The sequence below is a fragment of the Xyrauchen texanus genome, chromosome 5 (assembly GCF_025860055.1).
Source record: "Xyrauchen texanus isolate HMW12.3.18 chromosome 5, RBS_HiC_50CHRs, whole genome shotgun sequence".
Taxonomy (NCBI): Eukaryota; Metazoa; Chordata; class Actinopteri; order Cypriniformes; family Catostomidae; genus Xyrauchen; species Xyrauchen texanus.
The window spans coordinates 47,836,901-47,858,583 of NC_068280.1; the positions used below are offsets into that span (position 1 = coordinate 47,836,901).

At 36.7% G+C, this 21,683-nt stretch overlaps 1 protein-coding gene across 3 annotated transcripts in view; it reads left to right on the forward strand.

The window, feature by feature from the left end:
* pard3ba (par-3 family cell polarity regulator beta a) overlaps window positions 1-21,683 on the forward strand; it is a 195,367-nt gene that overhangs the window by 60,926 nt on the left and 112,758 nt on the right. For 2 of the 3 annotated variants that reach the window (XM_052126534.1, XM_052126536.1), the window contains exons 4-7: window positions 3,179-3,279; window positions 8,378-8,469; window positions 17,428-17,514; window positions 19,634-19,759. In XM_052126534.1, the coding sequence (XP_051982494.1) occupies window positions 3,179-3,279; window positions 8,378-8,469; window positions 17,428-17,514; window positions 19,634-19,759 (406 nt within the window). The remainder of the gene's footprint in view (window positions 1-3,178; window positions 3,280-8,377; window positions 8,470-17,427; window positions 17,515-19,633; window positions 19,760-21,683) is intronic. The other variant, XM_052126535.1, reaches the window with a different exon arrangement.

Here is a 21,683-nt window from a genome sequence, read left to right on the forward strand (position 1 = left end):
TTCTTTTGTGAGAATTCATAAACATCAGGAAGGTCAGAGAGATTTCTTGTGTCCTTCATGAGGTCAACAGGACGTAGTTAGTGGAGATCTGGTTGATGTTGTAGGTCTTAAACTGTAGATAAATTAAGGTGAAGGAAACTTATGGGCACATTCTTGTGTCTTTAAACAGCTAGACGGAGAACAAGTTGCATTTTTAATCAATATTTATAAAGCACATTGAAAAGCAACCAATGTTGACCAAAGTGCTGTACAGTATTAACTGTACAGCACTTTGTAATTAGTAATTTAGTAATTAGTAATTTGCACTTCTGTGTTCTGTGTACTTATTATGTATGTTGTCTTGCACATTTATTCGCCTTATCTTGGCCAGGTCGCCGTTGTAAATGAGAATTTGTTCTCAATCGGCCTACCTGGTAAAATAAATATTAAGAATGAAAAAATTGCTAGAGCAGATATAGCTGGAAACAACAACAACAAAAAAATATTAAAATGAACAATTCTCAATGATTATGGGATATTAAAAGCCAGAGAAAATGGGTAAGCTTCTAGGAGAGATTTGAATGCTGAAATTGAAGGGGCTAGCCTGATTTGGAGAGGAAGACTTTTCCATAGTTTCAGACCAGCCAAAACATTAACATTTTTAAAAACTATATTTAAATGAAATGGCATATCAAAGACGCAATGATTATGGCTCAGTCCTGCGAATACATGTAACTCACAATCTAGAACAGTGTCCTAGTCCGTTTTTTAAGGGCAGAGGATAATGATTCTGTTTTTCAAGCTTCAAAAGGACTCTGAAGTATCAACGATTCCTTAAAAGCTTGCTTTTGGTTTCCTCCTCTAGCTCTTCTGTAGCAAATAAATACCTGAAGAGCTTCAATGCACTTAAAGGATCCTTGCACCAAAAATAATAAAGAATTATGACTATTTTTACCCTCTCTCTGACACTTATAGTAGTAGTAAACAGTCTGTTTTTGCTACTCTACCATTTAAGCAGCTGTCCATCCTGAACAGATTTTTGCATCTGTACCACTGTAATGAATTGCTAACCTCCTTTAAATAAAGTATCTGGTTGTACTTGGGAGCGGCCTTGGAAATGCAAGGAAAATTCTGTTTTCCATGACGTTTCTTCTTTTAAGTGTTTCAACTGCAATGACGTTTACAGGTTTTGACCTTGCTGCTGTGCCAGCGTTCCACACATGTGTTGCTAAAATCCTTGATGTCACAATATCTCCACCGTTATCTCAGAAGGTCATGGAGATGTTCTTCAGAATGGATGCCAAGGCCAGTTTGTTGAACCGCCCTGATATAAAACTCCCACATTGCATTTTTCCATAGTATTGTTTTGTAAAAACTGTAAAAACCAGAGCTGTTTTAGATGTTTTTGGCATCCTGTTCCCGTTGGTGTTTTGGCTGTGTCCATTGATTGCTTTAGAACTTTGGGCTTTTCTCCCTCTTATGGAAACCAGACAAATGAACTTTGCGTGCATTGAGAGACATTTTGCTGGCTGTTGATTATGTGTTCGAAAAGCTGTTGCGATTTGCTCAGACGTGTCCCATTTTGTTGTGCTTTCATGTGGTTAGTTCAGCAGTATTTAAATAATGTGTTAATGTGACCCAAAGTGCTTCTTAAAGACCAGAAAAAATGCTAGGCAACCAGTGGTTGATCGATATGGGGTTTTCATTGGCTGATTCGTTTGTTATAGAGAGCGGCTGCCAATGGCCGATATAATTTTGTATATACAAATGTTAAATTGAGTTTTCTAAAGATGAAGTGAATCAGTATTTTCTACACTTATAAAAAAGTGTAATGATGTAAGTGTAAAATAGCACTGTTTTGGACATGTTATAATACCACGTTATTTTGTGAAGGGCCATATAAATAACCTGGTACACAATGGAAATCGTTCTGTACCACAGTATAAGCCGTATATCAAAGTAACATAGTATTACCATCAGATAACATCACTGGATCATGGTTCAACCTAGGGCTGGTTAGTTTTTCCGATTCCTCTGATTAATTTGAATTTGCGTTTTGACCCTATTTTATGTTTTTTTTCAAGATTTTGCCAAGAATATTGCAAACGCTTAAGTTAGATACAATGAAAATCCACCAAAGGCTGAATAAGGAAAATTAAAAGAATTCATAGGCTTTTCTTGATCCTGCTTCCGATCTGATCAGTTGTACGTGTGAGGCACGCTCCAAATGAACGTGACAGTTTAACAACACGGAGACTGATATAAAAGACAGTCGTAGTGTTCCCAGTACGATTATATGCAATGCGATTGTAGTTCAGCTTCATTCATCATGCCGGTATACACCAGCTTAAGACCATAACTAGCCTCGGTATGCGCATGTTGATAAACGGTCTCTTTTTCTTTTTACCCATAAAAGCGTTGAAAAGCGTTACATTTCAAATCATGGAGAGGCTATATATGGGAGAATCAAACATCCGCTTCTTCTTTTACCACGATGATTTGCTAATTGTTGCTTTGTTCTGACGTGTTAAACGTTACTGCGTATAGCCAACTTATTTGGCAAGCAATAATTTTGACAAATTTTGCAAGTTGAATTGTAATGATAACTTATTTCATATTGCTGCGCGGCGTTAAGCGCTAGAGGGTTCTTCTCTATCAGCAGAGGTTTATGAATATACAAACAAATAGTTTTATATACAAGTACTATCTCTGTAAACTTTTATAGATATAACATTTATGGATATTATTTCTAGATAGACTTGGTTTAGATAAAATGAATACCTACACTGGCTAATAATTATTTTACAGTTTTCTTTTTCTATTATTTCTGAACATCTGGGTTTATTAGATTTACATTTATTTAACATTTACACTGTTGACAACTCACCCCTGTGGTACATTTTGATGCATTTGTACATTTTTCTTGCACACCTTTGTTTCCTATAAAGAACTTGGATTTCTCTAACCAGGTTGCCTTGCATTCTAATAAAGAACGTACAATTTGAATCATGTTGGAGTACATTTAAAAGTAAAAAATAAATAAAGAGAAACGTGAATCATCCATAAGTTTGATAAAAATTGAGATTTTTTTTTTTGCCATCACACAGCCCTAGTTCCACCAAAGTATTAAGTTTATGGTTAAAAATACAAACTAATCTGTTTTCAGTGTTATAACTTTCTTTTTCACTCTTCTTATCAGCCACTCCCCTATCGGTGAGAAGCAGCAGTGACCCCTCCCTTGCCCTGCCCTTGGATGTATTTTCACTTGGCCCTGATGAGAGCAGCGCACCCCGACCAAAAGTGAGTGAACATGCGTCACATATTAATACGTTTCATGTCAGTGTCTGGGACGTTGTCAACTTTTATTTTGTCCTTTTGGATGAATTCCTCAGACTACTTTTGATGTGCTTTGTCTGCAGTGATCTCTTTAAATTAGTTGTATTTCTGATGTTCTGATGTATTTAATTTTGCCATGTTTGCGTGTCTTTTACTGAAAAGGCAACTTTCATGGTCATATGCATTTGTTTATTTGACCCTTTACCACCACCACCTTTGTTATCTTTATCTCTTCTTTTTTTGTTTTCATCAACAAAGCTTTTATGTTTCTTTTTTTCTCTGTTTGAGGTTAGACTGCCCTTTGTTCTCACATTTTCAAAGATATTTGTTTTTCAAATGCTATCAGACAAACGTCACCTGTGGTGCACCTGTGGTGCCACGTCCACACTAATATGTTTTAGTTCGAAATCGCATCTTTTTTTCTGCGTTTTGGCCCTCCGTCCACACTAAGACGGCATTGTAGACATTGAAAACTGAACTTTTCGAAAACACTCAAGTGGATACATTTTAAAACACCATCTTTGTGTTGTTGTATGAATAGGGAAGATTGATGTATCTAAAAAAAGATGACATATGTTTTCATGTGTCGCGGTCTTGTGATCCATTTAAGCCAATACAATAAAGATGGTGGTTGTAGCACCATTGTTGTGCTGTTCACTTTGAAAGTGTTGTTAAAGATAAATGTTACTTAGTAGAAGCTTTACATTGCATTCCTTCAAAGGCGATGGGAAGTTTACTCTGAAATGCTGTCTGGCGATGCATTTCAGACTGCACATGAAACGGCTAATAATTTTTTTTTGCATGCGCAGTAAGGGGATTTAAAAGTTTTTATACGTTTTAGTGTGGATGAGCAACTTTTGGGAAATGTTTGAAAATGGCAGTGTGGACTGAGAATGTTTCAACTTACAGTGCACTTATTACAGGGACAATTCACCCGGAGCAACCTGGAGTTTGGTTCAAGGACACAATGGTGGTGGCTGTGGGGATCGAACCAGCAACCTTCTGATTAACAATTATGTGCTTTTGCCCACTACAACACCACCACTCATTATTTTTCGTTTTCCGATTTTGCGTCTTCTAACTGTGCTATTTCTTGATGTTTGGTTTATGCACATGTGCATCAGACTGACATCTTAGACTGGTGCTTTGCATCTTGCTGTTTTTTGCTGTCATGCAGCATGAGCATTGTTTAAGATGATGTGTTACGTAAAAAAAAAATCAACTTCCATTCCAATATTGGCCCAAAAACGTACACTGTTGCTTGCTTCAAAAATCCACTAGAATAGTACACCATTGTCTATTTTTGACATGCATTTTCAATGTACTATGATTTGAGACACTAATCTTGATCTCACTTAGTATTTAGGATGGAGGATGGTATGCAAATTCAGATTTAGCCTTTGCATTCCAGACCTACCAACTGCTGTCCTGTAAGGACAGTATTAGATTTCATTTAACTGTCCTCACAAAAACTGAATTCATTGAACAATATGGGGGATTTTGCTCTTGCTATATATTCTTAGTACTTCATACCACACAGAATGGTTTGTCACAGAAAGCCAACAAAGTATTTTAATTCTGACATTTGACATTTTCTTAAATCATACCACTTTCAGGCTCTTGGAAACTATATATCGGGACTATACAAAACTGTCCAATCTCTCCAAAATATTAGTATAAAAAAAGGAAGTGTGTGGAAATTGTTTGAAATTCAGAACGTGTCTGCAAAATTACAGCTCGCACACACTCACCCGCCCTAGATTGCTTTGAGTGACAGTAATCATTGTCGTGCACTACTCAATGACAGGGTGAGGACACACTAATGCATGAAGCGTCAACACTTTTGAGAAATACATTCATGAAGATATGTGTATTCTCTTCGCACCCAAATAAGAATCTGCTTCTGTCAGTGCCACCTTTGCAAATTTGATTTCCTCTTGCAGAACTTCTCCAGCACTCTTGAGAATCAGGGGAAGTTTGAAAAGGATTTGTGGAGTCTCTAGTGTCACATTCTTGGACAATACTTCCAGTATTTTTTTTTTTATCCCGGGCACAATGTGATGTACACCAGTAGGACACTACATCCTTTGTTTTTCCTGAACTACTTAACTAGTGAATTACAATGGGGATAGGTCATGGCTAAGTTTAGTGTTAGGAATAGAGTTTAGTCTACCATTGTTTCATAAGTGTTCTTCTAGAACAGCAAATGATCCAAGAGCTTAAACTTCTTGGCTTAATCATGTTGTGTGCTGAAGTACATGCTGTTGAACTGGGCAGCTTTGAGTGGGTGGGACGATCTACAGTCTCTGGTCTAATGGAAAGCCTGATGCTTCTTGAAAACTCCCTGGAGGAATATGAGTGTTAAATGCTGAGCTCCATGCTCATGGGCACCGTGGCTGATGCCAGCATTACGGCAGGGACAGGGAACCCTGAAGCTCTCCTATCCCTTATCACCAGTCCCAGGAGTTCAAGCAGAAATTTTTTCAAGGGATTTTACTGTGCTTTTTAGCAGTACTCTGTTCAGATTTCAGCAGGGTATTTATGAATAGCAGGACAGTAATTCTTGCCTATTTTTGGCAGTGAAATTTTAGACAGATGACAAGATGATTATCAGATGTCCTGGGAAGGTTGTCTAGACTTTCAAATGCAACCACATGAAAGTGAGATCTGTAATTTAAGGCCACTGCCCTCATAAACAGTCAAGACTTTTAATTGATTGTATTATGCTAGTCTGTGATTTTGGGACACTTCCTTTGTATGTTTGTTCATTCTTTTAAGTTTTTTTTTTTTTTTTTTCTCTTTCTGTCTCTTTCCTTTTTTTCTTTCATTCTTTCATTAGTTTGTTCTTTCTATTTATTTATTTCTCTCTTTCTCTATTTCTTTCATTTTCTTAATTTTATTTCTTCCATTTTTTTTCCCCTTTGTTCTTTGTTTTCTTTTGTTTTCTCATGTTCTTTCTTCCATCCATCCATCCATTTGGACCATGTCCAAAACCCAATGTTAATGCAATGGTGCTTTATGTTTGTGTGGGTTTATGTTTTATCTGAATGCCTTAGGTTTGCATTTTTGGTGATAGGCTTTTTAGTTGTACAGTACAGTAGATTGATGAGCAAGTTTAGCTGTTGTGATATTGCAGTCAACTCAAAAGAGTTAGACAGATAGATGAGACTGACTCAGAGGACATAGAGAATCACATTTGTGTTGTAGATGACAATGTGCGCGCGCACACACACACACACACACACACACACACACACACACACACACACACACACACACACGCAGTCTCTTACAAACTCTCTCATTAGGCTTTGACATTTATTCAATTACTGTATTCCCAAGAGCTTGCCGGCTGCTCATAAGTCTTATGCAAAGAGAGTGCACACACCGAGAGCCAAGGACACCCATATTTAATAAAGACTTTGCTAGCTGAATGTTTTGCTGTGTTTACTTATTGCCTGTTTAGGTAGTAAACATATTACCAGAATTCTCACAACAAGCTTCAGTCAGATGTTTGGCAATCAATTATTTCCCTTATGGAAATGTACCATGGTAACCATTAATTCCTTTCGGTCAGAATGTTTTTGCATTTTATTTACATTTATACTTGAAAAACATTGGTGGTACCATATTACAATGTTAACAGATGGTAATACCATGGTAATCTGATATATAATATGGTTCTTCAAAGAATACAGTGGAATTGCTATGGCAAATGGTACTTTAAATGCCATTAGATAACTGATATTTTAACACTTTAAACGGCTGATGCTATAACCAATATTTAACACTGAAATTGGCCGATAACTCAACTGATATTTGAAGATTAATTCGCAATATGCAATAACCGTTATTTTAACACTGCTAGCAGCTGATACTGATAACTGATTTTAAGACTGTAATATATGATACAGCAACCTATATTTTAACATTTATAATCAGTATTTTCTGCTGAAACTATTGTTACAGGAATATTCCAGGTTCAATAAAAGTTAAACTCAGTCAACAGCATTTGTGGCATCATGTTGATTGCCAAGGGAGAGGTGCCTGGCTTTGTTCCTGCCAGGCTACGCCACTTTACTTGCTCCATATGGTTAGGATTAGGGACGGGAGTGGGGTTGGGTTGTCTGCTGCCTGCCAGGAACAAATCCAGACATCTTTGTACAATGGGCAGTGTTGATAACCACAAAATCAAATTTTGACTTGTCCCTCCTTTTCTTAGAAAAATAAAATCTGTGATACAGTGAGGCACTTAAAAACTTCAAATTTCTGCCTTTTGAACCCAACATAAATTGGCCCCATTCACTTCCATTGTAAGTGCATCATTTTTGCTTTTGAAGGTGGGACAAGTCAGAATTACTTTTCGTGGTAATCAGCATTATGCCACTAATTCTGTCTATTGAACCTGGAATACTCCTTTAAGTAAAAATTTCTGCTTTAATATTTCTGCTTTATCATTCTCCCTTTTTGTTTTTCCATGGGCCTCAGTTATGTCATTCAACCATCTTTCCATTAAAATCTCTCTTTGTCATCCTGTGAACAGAGTGCACTTAAATACAGGAGATGCACATTAACAACAGCCCCACTGGTTCCACTGCCCCGCTGGTCCTCAGTAGCATGTGGCCTAGCGGGGGGATAATCGCTTAAACCTCCGATAATCTAGGTCACTTTTTGTGTGTATGTTGCGTCTCATATGAGGGGGAGGTAGGCGGGGTCCTATGTGTTTGTGTGTCAAAGTGTGTGTCTTCATTCGTACCGACGATTCCGTGGTTAAGGAAAGTGGACCTCCCCTTTTCTGGTGCATCGCTTGTTTTTTTTTCCATATTTGTGGTTGTTTTGTATTAATTTGCCATTTTTATCTCTTTTGATCAAGCAGATACTAGATATTAAGCACTCAATAATAGCGAGTGTAAGACCAGGTGGGCAGAAACAAGCAGGAAGTTGTAGAAACGGGAAACAACACGATTCAAGAATTTCAATAAGGGGATTTTTCAGCTGTTGTCATAGTTTTTGGGTGTCAAGAAGTACTGGAGTGATGGTGACTGTATGTTTTTGTTGACAGGGAGTCGGCCATGCAACAACTGTGAAGGGAGGAGTCATGGACAAACCCAAAGTGGATGTCCCAAACTCCAGGAGTGGACAAGTCCACACCAGGTGAGAGAGTTGTGTGTGTTCTGTATATGTGTGAGCACAGGTTGGGGAAGATTTCATAAATGTATAGTAATGTGTGTGAGCAGTAATCTGCCAGAGATTAGATAAGATATTTCTTTTGTAAAAGGTTCTTTGTTTTCAGTTTAAGGTTGGGTCAGTGTTTTTGGCTCTAGTGTATTTTGGACATTGGGGTCTTTACACATTGTTGCTATATTTCAAAAAATCGATATTTTTAAAAAAATATTTATATGCATTTTATATATACAATCCCTATGCAATTATATAAATATCTTTATTTAATTGTGCAAATATATACATTGGGAAATTGTAGCTTTCAAAAAATTTGAGACTGATATGAAAACAGATATTTTAACACAGTACCTGGTAAATTGTAGTAAAATTGTTGGATTGCTTTTACTACTAAATGTACCACATCTGCTATTCTTACGGGCATCTGTTGGGGACCGTCATTTTCCGTTTTGCTACCATTCACACATCAGCACAAAAATACCATTTAAACTCTAAAACAAATTTCTTCATCTGCTCTGATTAAGAAAAGCACTTTTAGGCTAGATTACACTACACAACTTCTAAAATCTTAACAGAATCTAAAAATACTCTTACGAATATGTAAATAGCTACAGACAAAAACTGGGCATCACAAACTAAACAACTGAGGATCACTCCTGCTGCCAAGTGGATCCTATCATAAACACACATGGAAACACGCGCCAAATTCAAAGATCCGCATGATGGGTGTAAACGAACATGGACTGGAGCGCTGCTGTTGATGTTGCTGCTTCTCTGTTCCTAGTCTTAAAGAAACTGGATCGAGCCCATTTCTGTGCAGTCTTTATGCGCTTGTTCTTTGTGGTCCAGTGTTGTAGCCATGCATGGTTGATTTCCATTGGCTGTTCACAAAATGACTAGGCCTGTCGCGATTTATCAAATAATCATCTGATCCAGCCACGATTATTTGAGATAAACGCAATTATTTTGCACCTCATATTCCAATCCCATTTTAATCCCCATTAAGCAAATATATAAATGCCATAAAATGCACGTTTGTGTGTCATTCAGCACTGCGGATGTCAACCAGAGCACCTTCTGTCCGGGAGTGCGTGTTAAGCGCACTATGTGCACGCGTCATCAGCAGTGCTCGCTCCAAACTCCAAAATATAAAAGAACAAATATAAACTTTGATAGCGAACACAAAGAGCTGCGGCTTTACTTTAAATGATTGTGTAATGGCAAATATTCCTGGTCATAACGGGTTCATATATGCACTGTTAACTGAGGACGGCACACACGCTTACTCTATTTCTGTGGAGTGATACAATTATGGTTTTGCGTAATGAGAAATGAAGATTTATGGATTTAATCTAAGAGCATTGAAATTGTGTGAAAGTGAAGACATTATGAGACGAAATTTTACATAATGTAATAAAAATATACATTTTTATTTTAATTTCTCCTCCTTTCGGCTGCTCCCATTAGGGGTCGCCACAGCGGACGATGCATGATCCGCATATTTGACTTAGCACAGATTTTACGCTGGATGCCATTTCTGACGCAACCCCATTCATATTATATTATAAATGTTTTCAATATACATTTTTTTTATGAGTTCCAAAACGACAATGTAAATGTCAAATTTACCAAAACTAAAGTTGACCAAAAAGAGAGACTTTTGGCCTATATATATGAGAGAGAGAGAGAGAGAGAGAGAGAGAGAGAGAGAGAGAGATGTAAAACATAATTTCATATAGTTTTAAAGCCTTAAAAGGAACCAATATATTTTATTTATATATTTGAAGTAAAAAATAAACAAAAAGGTGTATAAATCACTTGTTTTATACACATCAAGTATGAAATATGACAATTTGACAGTTAATTGTGAAAACCCTAAAACATACAATTATTTGTTTGACAGTTAATCGTCAGCCAAATTGTATAATCGTGACCGCAGTGCTGGAATGTAAATAAATAACATCCATCTTATACTCTTCATGACAATGAGCTTATATCTAACTAGCTAACCACATAGCTACTTTCATTGCTTGTCAGCTGAGTTGAAGCTAATGTGTAAACATGTATTCGCTAAACTGGTTTGTTCAGGATTTGCAATAAGAGGCCCTTATCCATCGCTGCTTTGCTTTGTCCGTATCATGACTCCGGGTGGACACATCACAAAGGTTCCGCCGTTCCAACCAGTATTTTTGCTGGTTATTGCTTTATTAAAGGTAAATGCGTTAATCGCGATTAAGAAAAATTATCACGTTAAACTTTTTAAGCCTGCGTTAATGGCTTTATTTTGACATCTCTAATTTTAATCAGAATTTTACAGTGTAATGGACCGAGATGTTAACAATTTTTAACACTTTGATTAGCTAATATAACCAATATTTATCACAGTAATTGGCCGATACGATAACCAATATCTTAAAACCATAAGCAGTCAATATCAGTTCAAATACTGATATACATTTTTTGAAGAGCCCCTTTTACAAAATGTAAGCATTTTAAAGAAACTTTAAAAGCACTAAGCAATATGCCGCAAGTATAATTGTAATTAATATTCTGCTTTGATTTTGAGTTAGCCTTTTAATGCTTCTCTAGAAACTCTTTTTTTTTATTTTTTTTTTTTTATAAATTTTTCAAGCCATAATAATGGAAACAATATCACTGTTCTCAGATCAGCGTGAAAGGTCTACTTATTTTAATGCTCTGATTCCTCTTGAGTAGATTATTTCATGTTAAGATATACAACAGCACACAGAATTTGTATTCTAAAGTAATATGGAGAGCTTGTGTGTATATCATCATTCCCAGTCTTAATAAGTACACTTGTTCTCATAGCCTGAGGGCGAGATGTGTATACACAACATTTACTCCACAGGCGTCGTGGCTCTTATCACAGGTCATGTGACCTCATCTCTTCCCCCTGAGAGAGGGATGAAGTTTATCGCTCTCTGCTCTTCACTGCCTCTGTCAATCAGCCTTACTGATGATACACACACATTCACCCACACTTTCACAGCTCATTAAGCAGTAAAGTGGTTTAAAATACCATGTCACCTGATGAAACTCTAAAGGTCCATATAGGTTTTTATTAGGCTTTAATAAATTAGCTTTTTTTATTGGAATAGTTCACCCAAGAATCGACACAAAAACACACATGTCCAAATTGGGGTTTGTAAGGAATGCAAATGGAGGAGAACACAGTGTTTGTGTGTTTGAGGTTTTATTAGTTCACGTTTGCGGTTTGTTAAGGCCAGGGGACTGTGTTAGAGCATCTCTGAAATGGCAAGGTTTGTGGTGTGCTCCCGATCAGCAGTGGTGACCTATATACCTGAGGAAAAACCACAAACTGGGTGTTGGGCACCCAAGGCTCATCGATGCGAAAGGGCAACATAAGCTTTCCCTTCTGGTCCAAACCAACAGAAGGTCTACAGTGAACATTTTCACTGATGTTTATGTGAGGAATGTGTCAACACACAGTGTTTTGCACTCTGCTGAATATGGGTCTGCGTAGCTGCAGACCAGTCAGATTGCCCATGATGACCCCTGTCCACAATCGACAGCACCAACAATGGGTATGCAAGAGTTGTAAATTGACCTTGAAGCAGTGGAAGATGGTCACCCCATCCGATGAGTCCCGTTGTCTTTTACATTGACAGCCTTGTGTATGTGCGCCATTTACCTGGGCAAGTGATGGCACCAGGATGCACCGTGGGAAAACAACAAGCCATTGGAGGGAGTGTAATCCTCTGGGAAATGTTCTACTTGGAAACCCTGCTTCTGGCCATTCATGCGTATGTCAATTGCTACCTACCTAAACATCAAAGCAGACCAGGTACACCCCTTCATGGCAAACATATTCCCTGATGGCAGTGGCCTCTTTCAGCAGGATAATGCTTCCTGTCCCACTGCACACATTGTTCAGGAATGGTTTGCAGAACATGGTGAAGAGTTCAAGTGTTTGCACTGGCTTTCAAATTCCCCAGATCTCAATCTGATTTAGCATCTGTGGGATGTGCTGGACCAACAAGTCCAATCAACGGCGGCTGCACCTCGCATCTTGAACTGGAACGATCTGCTGCTAATGTCTTGCTGCCAGATACCACAGGACATCTTCAGGCATCTTGTAGAGTCCAATATCATATAAGACAGGTGGTCATAATGTTTAGGCTCATCAGTGTATATCTAAGATAACCCCGGCCCTAAAAAAATCGAATTGTGATTTATCGATTTCTTGTCAATCAGAAACATTTTTCTGAAAAAAAAAAGCTTGATGCATTAATAGTAAACAATTATTGGCCTATCTCAAATCTTCCCTTTATAAGTAAGATTACTGAGAAAGTAGTTTTACATCAAGTCAATAATTTCTTGCAGACGATTGAGATCCTTGATGGCTTTCAATCAGGTTTCCGCTCATATCATAGTACTGAAAGTGCTCTCATAAAGATTTTAAATGACATTCGCCTGAATAATGATTCGGGGAGTCTAACAGTTCTGGTGTTATTAGATCTCAGTGCAGCATTTGATACTGTGGATCATGAATTACTTCTAGATAGATTGGAAAATTAGGTTGGGGTTTCAGGAACGGTCCTCATGTGGCTCAGATAATATTTAGAAGGCAGGGGATATGTAGTCCGTATCGGTAATTATAAATCTGAGAGAACTGCCATGAAGTACGGAGTCCCACAAGGATCGGTTCTTGGGCCCATCCTTTTCCGTCTGTACATGCTTACTCTTTTTTTGAATTTTCCAAGATTATAAGGTTGCTTATCACAGCTTTGCATATGATACCCAGATATATCTAGCACTTTCACCAAATGGCTGTGGACCTGATGACATGCTGTGTCTGTGCCTTCAGAATGCAAACAATTGAATGCAACATAACTTCCTTAAATTAAATAAAGACAAGACTGAAATCATTATTTTTGGCAATAAGGAAGGAAGGCTGTTGCTCAGTGCTTACCATGACTCTTGATGTAATCATTGATAAGGATAAAAATTTTCATGGCCACATCAAAGCTGTAACAAAATCATCATTCTGGCATCTTAAAAATATAGCTAAAATTAGACATTTTTTTTTGTCCAAGCAAGATTTGGAAAGGCTTATTCATGCTTTTATTTAGAGTGGACAACTCGAATGCAATGTTTACAGGCCTCCCCAATAAAACCATTAGACATTTGCAACTTATTCAAAATGCTGCTGCTTGAATACTGGCAAACACCAAGAAGAACGCATTACACCAATTCTTAGATCCTAGCATTGACTTCCAGTACAATATTGAATTGAAGGCCCTACTTGTTGAATAGAAGTCTCAATGTTTTAGGCCCAAAATATATCAGATATATGTTTGCTGAGTAGGTCTCTCAGATCTGCAGGGAATGTGCAGCTAGTGGTGCCAAGAGTTAAAACTAAAAATGGTGAAATGGCTTTTAGCCATTATGCTGCCCATTGCTGGAATCAGCTCCCTTTGGACATTAGATATACCACACCAGTAGCCAGTTTTAAAATGAAGTTAAAACTGTTCTTTTTTTCACTGCTTTTAAATCAGTTTTTATGCTACTTCGTTATTTTATATATTCTGACTAAATTAATCTTTGCCTTTTATTAAACTTGTCTGTATTTTTTATTATTTGCTTTTAAATCACTTTGAATAACTTATGTGTATGATAAGGTGCTATATAAATAAAATTGCACTTGCCCTTGTGTCTATGTGGGTGGTTCTTGGCCAGTTTATGGCGGATTCTCTTGCGGGTTTTTGGACTATAACCTGAACAGCTTTCCTTTCCTTTGAAAATGCATGCATTTCGCTACGTTTACGCCTCTCTTCCACACGCCACCAAAATATCCATTACTCCATACTTTTGTATGACGATAATGTTAGTTTTATGCAAAACACAAGCCTTTAGTATGCTTCAGTTGATGGTAGCTGCCTATGTAGGCAGAAGACAGCAAGGCAGGTCGAATGGTTTTGGAAGAGATCTGAAGTGTTTGCTCGGGAGGTGTGTAACTGTGATTGATTTTCTTGTTTGAAACTTCCTGATATGCTTTCTGTGACAAAGATGGAAGAGCGGGGAAATGAGATTGGGATGAGAGATGCAGGTAGACACCTTTGCCTTTGGCTCTCATCACACAGATTCACACACATTCACTGAATAGCAGGGACTGCACTGGCTCTCAGCTCATTTGTTTGGTCATTAATGTTGCCCAGCAGGACATAAACAGCAAATGGATTTGCTGTGTGTTGACGAGTACAAAGCAACAGACTGATGAATACTTGCTTTTTGTTTGTGTGTGTGTTTGTGTTTTAAAAGCACTGCTTTAGAAACATTGCCTATGCAAGTACACAAATGCAGATGCTAATGTTTGGCAAATACCTTTTAATCATGTGGTCTCGTTAAACAAACAATGTGTGTTTTTGTATTAATTGTGGTGGTAACAACACTCAGTAATCAAGGTGTGATAGTTATCTTCAAATATCTGCTCATTAAACTGGATGTGTTATTATTCAGGTAGCTAGCTATAAACATCAAGTTTCTCTTCAAACTGTTGCTCTGTAATGAGTAGTGTTGACAAAAGTACCTGTACTTTGGTAACAAGTCTGTACTAAAATTAAAAAAGGATGTAACAATACAAGTATTTCTGCAATACCGGTAGTACTGAGCACCGACTCTATCCAGTATCAGCGCGCCATATGTCTGACTCACGACTGCTTTAATATGCTCACAGGCTTATTTTGAATGCATGCTCCGTTACTCCTTGTACACTGAAATGGACATTTTATCAAATTTACATCATGACATGATTTATTAAACTGCTAAAGGCTGAAATTTCAGCGTTGAAGGGCTGCGTACTTTAAATCTGACCGCGCTCACCCACTAGAAACTCCAAACATTGAATATCAATGTTGTATGAGATGACAGAGCAGGGCACTAATCCACAGTAAAACAAAGTATAGTATAAATTTGAGCTATAATCTCAACTCAAACTTTATTTATATAGCATTTAAAACAACAGAGTTAACCAAAGTGCTTCACAGTAATACAATTTAAAACATAACATTTCAAAATGAACACATACACAAACACCAGTAGTCTAAAATTCAAACACTCCAAAACTGTGTCCTACATTTAATTTGTCAGACTCAAAGGCCTGTGTATAGATGAGATTTCAGATGTGATTTAAATCTTCAATGATCACGCTGCACTGTGATGTGAATTAGACACCATTTTGATGATGAAATTAAATGAAACTTGAAAAATTTCTGGACAATAATTAAGCTATAATTATTGAAATAAAAATGCGGCAAGCAGCTATTAACAGGGTTCAAGCCTTAAGGTAATTTAAGTACTTAAACAATAGATATTAAGTATAAATAAGACAGCCTGTTAGCAACTAAAACATTATTAAAGTACCTTAATTTTTAGAAACGTAAGGTAGCACACAGATATGGAATATTTGACTGTTATTACGCCACCAAGAGGCATAGGCAATTTTTTTTCTTGTGTCCTCAGAATGGTGTTCTCAAAATTTGTGAAAATATCTAATTCCGTTCAAGAGTTATAACCGTTTAAGTAAAAGTGGTCATGGCCACTGCGAACATTTTGGTGTAGCTTAACGACAATGAATCAAAATTTAAAACATTTTTGATAATTGTTAATAATGGGACTCCAGAGAATCTTTTTGCACTGGTTTGGTTTCGATTGGCTGAATGGCCTAGGACTAGTTCAAATAGCTGTGAAAAGTTGATTTTGTTGATGGCAGCAACTGTCCTTATAGTCCTTGATGGCACCTTGGACACAGAAACTGCATGCAGAATTTCAATTCAATCGGACTAACGGTTCCATAGTCAGATACGCAATTTTTTTTATGTACGTTTTAACGTATTGTTTGGCACTGAATCAAAATGTTAAAAATCTTTTAACTTTTTATACTGGGACTCTGCTGAATCTTTCTGCACTGGTTTGGTTCCAATTGGGTGAACAGACTACGATTAAAGTATTTAATTTTTTTAATAATCTCAAGCATCTAATGAACATTTTGTTTCACACCAATGGCACTTAAAGCGAAGTTGTTAAAGATGAAGAGATCTACAATATGGGATGTATATTATGTTTCTTTATGAAACACAGTGGTATACACTGATATACACGCATGTAAAATGTTATAGTGCCTCCCAAAGGATTTCTTCTTGGACCAAGAGACTAATAGGCCTACCAGGTTTCGTTCCGATCGGCCTTATCAACCCTATATAAAAGCTGCAGAAATCTAATTGTTAGATGGTGGCCATGTTTTTCAAGATATGTGACTGTCCTAATGGTCCTTGATGGCACCTTGGATGTAGAAACTGCATGAAAATTTCAAGCTGATAGGACCAACAATTCCATAGAGCCATTTAGATTTTTTTTTTACTATTATAGCACCACCAAGAGGTTGATACGTGCATTTTTGAGTTTGTCCTTCGATTTTGTTTTTGTTTACCAAATTTGGTGACAAAATCTTATTCCATTCAAGAGTTATAACCGTTTTAGTAAAAGTGGCCACGCCCATTACCTACGATTTAACGTACTGTTTGACAATTAATCAAAATGTAACATTTAAAATGTATTATGTATCTACACACAATCGCAGTGCAAGAAGAACTTATTGACTGCTGTTGCACACACGCTACTCTTTACCTTCTCGTGTGACGTGCTTTTAACCTGAGGAAATGATGCAGGCGACAGTGGTACCACACCATTGATATCTAAGACAGTTCCTACCATAATGACTTTTTGGCTTGTCATTTTGATGTGTGACTGTTATTCTGCTAATGTAACTGCGTTCCGCTGAAAGTTTCCACTTTCAAAATGTATTTTTCAGTTTGTATCAGTTGTTTTCTTTTCTGCAAAGAAAAATGTAACGTCTAACCACTGTGACCTAATGTGTTTGCTTTAATGCAGCAGTCTCACACGAATGGTGAAGATCTCAGGAGAAGGTGGGCCTCTGGGAATCAAAGTTATACCATACAGTTCTTCACTGAGTGGAAGGTAAGCCACACACACACACACACACACACGCGCATGATACACACTCAAAGGAAGTGGCTAGGTAAATGGCTCTTTCAGATTACATGAACGGTATTAAAAAAAGGTGAGAGTTCAAAGGTTAAATGGCAAGAACACACACGTGCTAAATGACAGGAAGTCCTCCCTGGGTGGATGCTAACACACTTCCTGTTGGGGCGTGTGTGCCCTGGTGAGCTCCGGATGGAAACAGACCATTTCTCTGTAGGTGGCAAATGTGTTCAGTGGCCTGGTGGACTCCTCTTGGTTTGGGCATGAAAGTCTAAAAGGAAGCCATGCCGTTTTAAAGGAAGTAACAGCAAATGAAAGCCTGTATTTAGTTAAATTTCCCAATAGTCAGAATCTATCATCAGACTTGCTTGGAGAGGTCAGTTTAAAAGATATTATCACATCTAATTTTAAAGAAATTGTGAGGAATTTTAAAGTGAATTGTGAGGACGTTGTTTGAATATGTTTCAACTAGAGCTGTCAGAATTAACACATGTGATTCATTTGAAAAAGTTTAACATGTTTATTTTTGCACACTAAATCTTAACTATCACCAAAACCCTGAATGAGACATTTTTGTTTGCAAGCGCTTTTCATGGTAAGTTTAAATGGCGCACAGCGCTGGCATTGCCGCTTTGATGCGACTCATGAACTTAGCTTCACAATTGCTTTAAGAAAGTGTATAGCCACAGCCTACCGGCAGATTAATTTTGTGGAGGATGAGAGTTTAAGGTATTTAATGCCCATTACAATGAATATGCAACATATGTGGGGACTAGTTCTTTCAATTAGTCAAACCCCCAAACTTAGACTTTGGGAAACGTTTAATGTTATTTGTATTATTTTTTATGATGTGTCAGATTTAAAAAAACAAAAAACACAGGATCTTAGAGGACAGAAATATCTGTGACAAAAAACTGCCATAAAAATATATATGAATATTATTTTCCACATTCACTGACCAACATCAGTCCTGATCATAACTGCCAAATATTCATTCATTTTCAGGATTTGAATCCTTTAAATTCCAGTTTGTTTACATAATGCCACTGTTGTTTTTCATAAACATACTTCTCAGTATACACATACAAAACAAGCGCTGATGTTCATAGCAATAAACCCACACAATTTTAGCTGCATCATTTATTCAATTGGACTGCAGTGCTCTATAATACAGGAAACAGAAAATAGGAAAAAAGCATGTATTTGCTCCATAGGCTAAACATGATAAAATTGGTGCCATCTAGTGGAAAATGTAAAAAAAAAAAAATGTAAAGCCAGGGCTACGGAATGAAAGTAAAGCATAAAATCATGAATTCTATAATATTATAATGACACTGGGATCAAATATTGCATTTTTAATGCCCATATTGCCACTGTCTTTCTCCATGTTTCACACATTGGCTGTTGGTGGCAAACGCCACTCATTCATGTGCAAGCACTTTAGGGTTAAGCAAACTCTGAGTTGACAGAGAAGGTTGATTATTAGAGGAGAGTCTTGTGATAACTGACCCGATCTTAACAGATTTAGCTCTTTTTGCTTTTGTCAACCATCAATTTACTTGCTTGGTGCAACAGGCCTCTGTTTTTCTCCTCTGGAGTCGACCAGTATTTCTTATTTTTTATTTTTGTTTTCATTTATTTTCTTTCAATTTAGTTTTTACGTTTTTTTTGTTTGTTTTGTTTCATATTGTGTTGTGTTTTGTCTTGCTTTGTTTCTTTTCTGTATTTTTTTTTGTTCTTCTACACTGGAGTCAACCAATGTTTTATTATTATTATTATTTACTGTATATTATTAGTAATATAAGACAGTACAGCTAACAATGAGTAGACAATGGGGACACCGCAATTGGTATGTGAAAAGCCATTTTCAAACACACATTTTCCGATCAATGCATCAGGAGCACATATGCTAACCACTAAGTCCGGTGACTTAGTGGTTAGCATATGTGCTAATACTCTATTACAATTTTATTTAATGCAAACAAGATCGGTTTTTTAATTAATAGTTTGCATTTTGGAATAAATGTGCCACTTCATAATCTTTCATAGTTTTTGAATGCTCTCTGAAAAGTGTTTTTGCTTGTGTCGTCAGGACTCTGGGTCTGCATATCCGATCCATCGAGGAGAACAGCCGCTCTGAACGTGAGGGGCTCTTTCAAGAGGACGAGTGCATTGTACAGATCAATGACACGGAGTTAATAGACAAGTCCTTCACTGAGTGAGTGCTCTACTCTTCATCAGTCACACTTTCAGTGTTGTCATGTGGATTACTAATCATCCCACACTCTGTACTTCATTCTCTTCTTTTACATCCATCTTTTGTGTTGTTCTCTCTTTCATTCGATTGTTCTTTCTCACAGTCACTCATAGCGCTCAAACACAATTGTACCGATCCTTTTGTCATCCTTGTTATCAATCTGTCCTCTCTGGCTTTTATTTTCCTCGCCTTCTCACCGAGTTTCAGTCCTATAACTTTACCACAACAAAAGAGAACGGTTTGCACTCTCATTCTCTCGCCTCGAGTGTGGAATTGCCCTATTAAGTGACATCAAAAGTATCACACAGCCTTCAAAATGTCTGTGGATTAAACAAAGTGGCACTATTAGAGAAGAGAAATGGTCTGAGCATTAAAGGTGTTGGAAGAAAATAAAAAAAGACTGCAATCAAGCCAGTCTTGATTGACACTCTGAAAAGTTTCATATACTTAAAAAAAGAAAATAATTTTTTTATTGCTCTGATGTGCTCATCGTGCAATACAATTTTTTGTTAATCACAAAAAAACGGTCAGCTATTAATAATTTTATGGCCAAATTGTGGTGTTTATTTTATAGGTGGTTTCTGTTGGTCCGTTGTTTAATAAAAAGAAAAATGTCGTGCCTCATTAAAAACATACACAAGTAGAACGAATTTCACTGACAATTTGTACTTTGTCGAAAATGAAGAACATGCTCGACACATCTAATCAATCTAACATGTCAAACTTTCATGTCCATTGAACTGTGGTGCCCCTTTTCAATTGACGTCCACTATTAATCATTTTAGTTGCAAATTGCGAAGTGTTTGTTGTATTGGTAACCACCCAGTGTTTTTTTTTTTTTTTTTTTTTTTCGAATGTTTGTTATAATGGAGATTTTTGGTTTGTTGTTTCATAAACTCATTCATAAAACACACTCCGATCAGATGTTTCTTCTTAATCTTATTAAAATCTGTACTCAAATAGTTTCAAAAAAGTAAAAAAAAAAAAAACTTGACCTTGGCATCTTTTTAAAAAAATGTTACGTGTTTTTTTTGGTTAGTTTTTTTTTTTTTTTTTAAACGATGGGGCTTATTCATGAAACACAAGCAGAGCGAATTTTAGTGTTAATTGTTCCAGAATCTGTCATTTGAAAAAATGGTTTTACGAATGATTTCCACAGAAATTAATCGTTCTCACTTTCCAGGAATAAGGCCTTCGATTTAGTTGTTGATTTGAGTTATAACTTTATTATAAAACTGATATTCCTTAGTTCTGGGCGATATGGCTTTTTTTTCATATCTTTTTTGTACATTTTTTTTATAATCGATATTTATCACGATATACATTCACATTTTCAAATTTTTTACATTTCCAAGTCGGCAGAAGTAAAGAGGAAAACAAATCTTAAACGGTCAAAATAGTCTGTACAAAACTGAATTGAGGGCCCAGAGACAGCCAAAGCAGTGGTGTCTGAGGGATCTTTTACCATAATATTAAAATGTTATAGTTTATATCAATCAAGTGCAGTTGGACATTAATGTTAAAAGATCATCTGTTCGTTTTGAAGCATAATAACAACATATAATGTTTTTTAAATAATTTTGATATTTTGTTACATTCAGATTGCAAGTATTGGGACGTAGATTCTTTGTGACTGAGGAATGATATTGTTTGGGGTTCAGGTGTATCCCCTGATAGAAAATGTAGAAAATATAAAAGTCTGAATGGGACCCTTTTTATATTTTCATTAAAGTGAGAAAGACTAGGCTATAAACTATTCATTTTATTGTCTTTCCTTGTCATCCATGCCAGAGATGATGACATCTGATTAATTTCACAAAATTAGAACAGAAATATATTTGTTAATTATTAAAGGCTCATAACATGCTGATTAATAAAGCTAAAT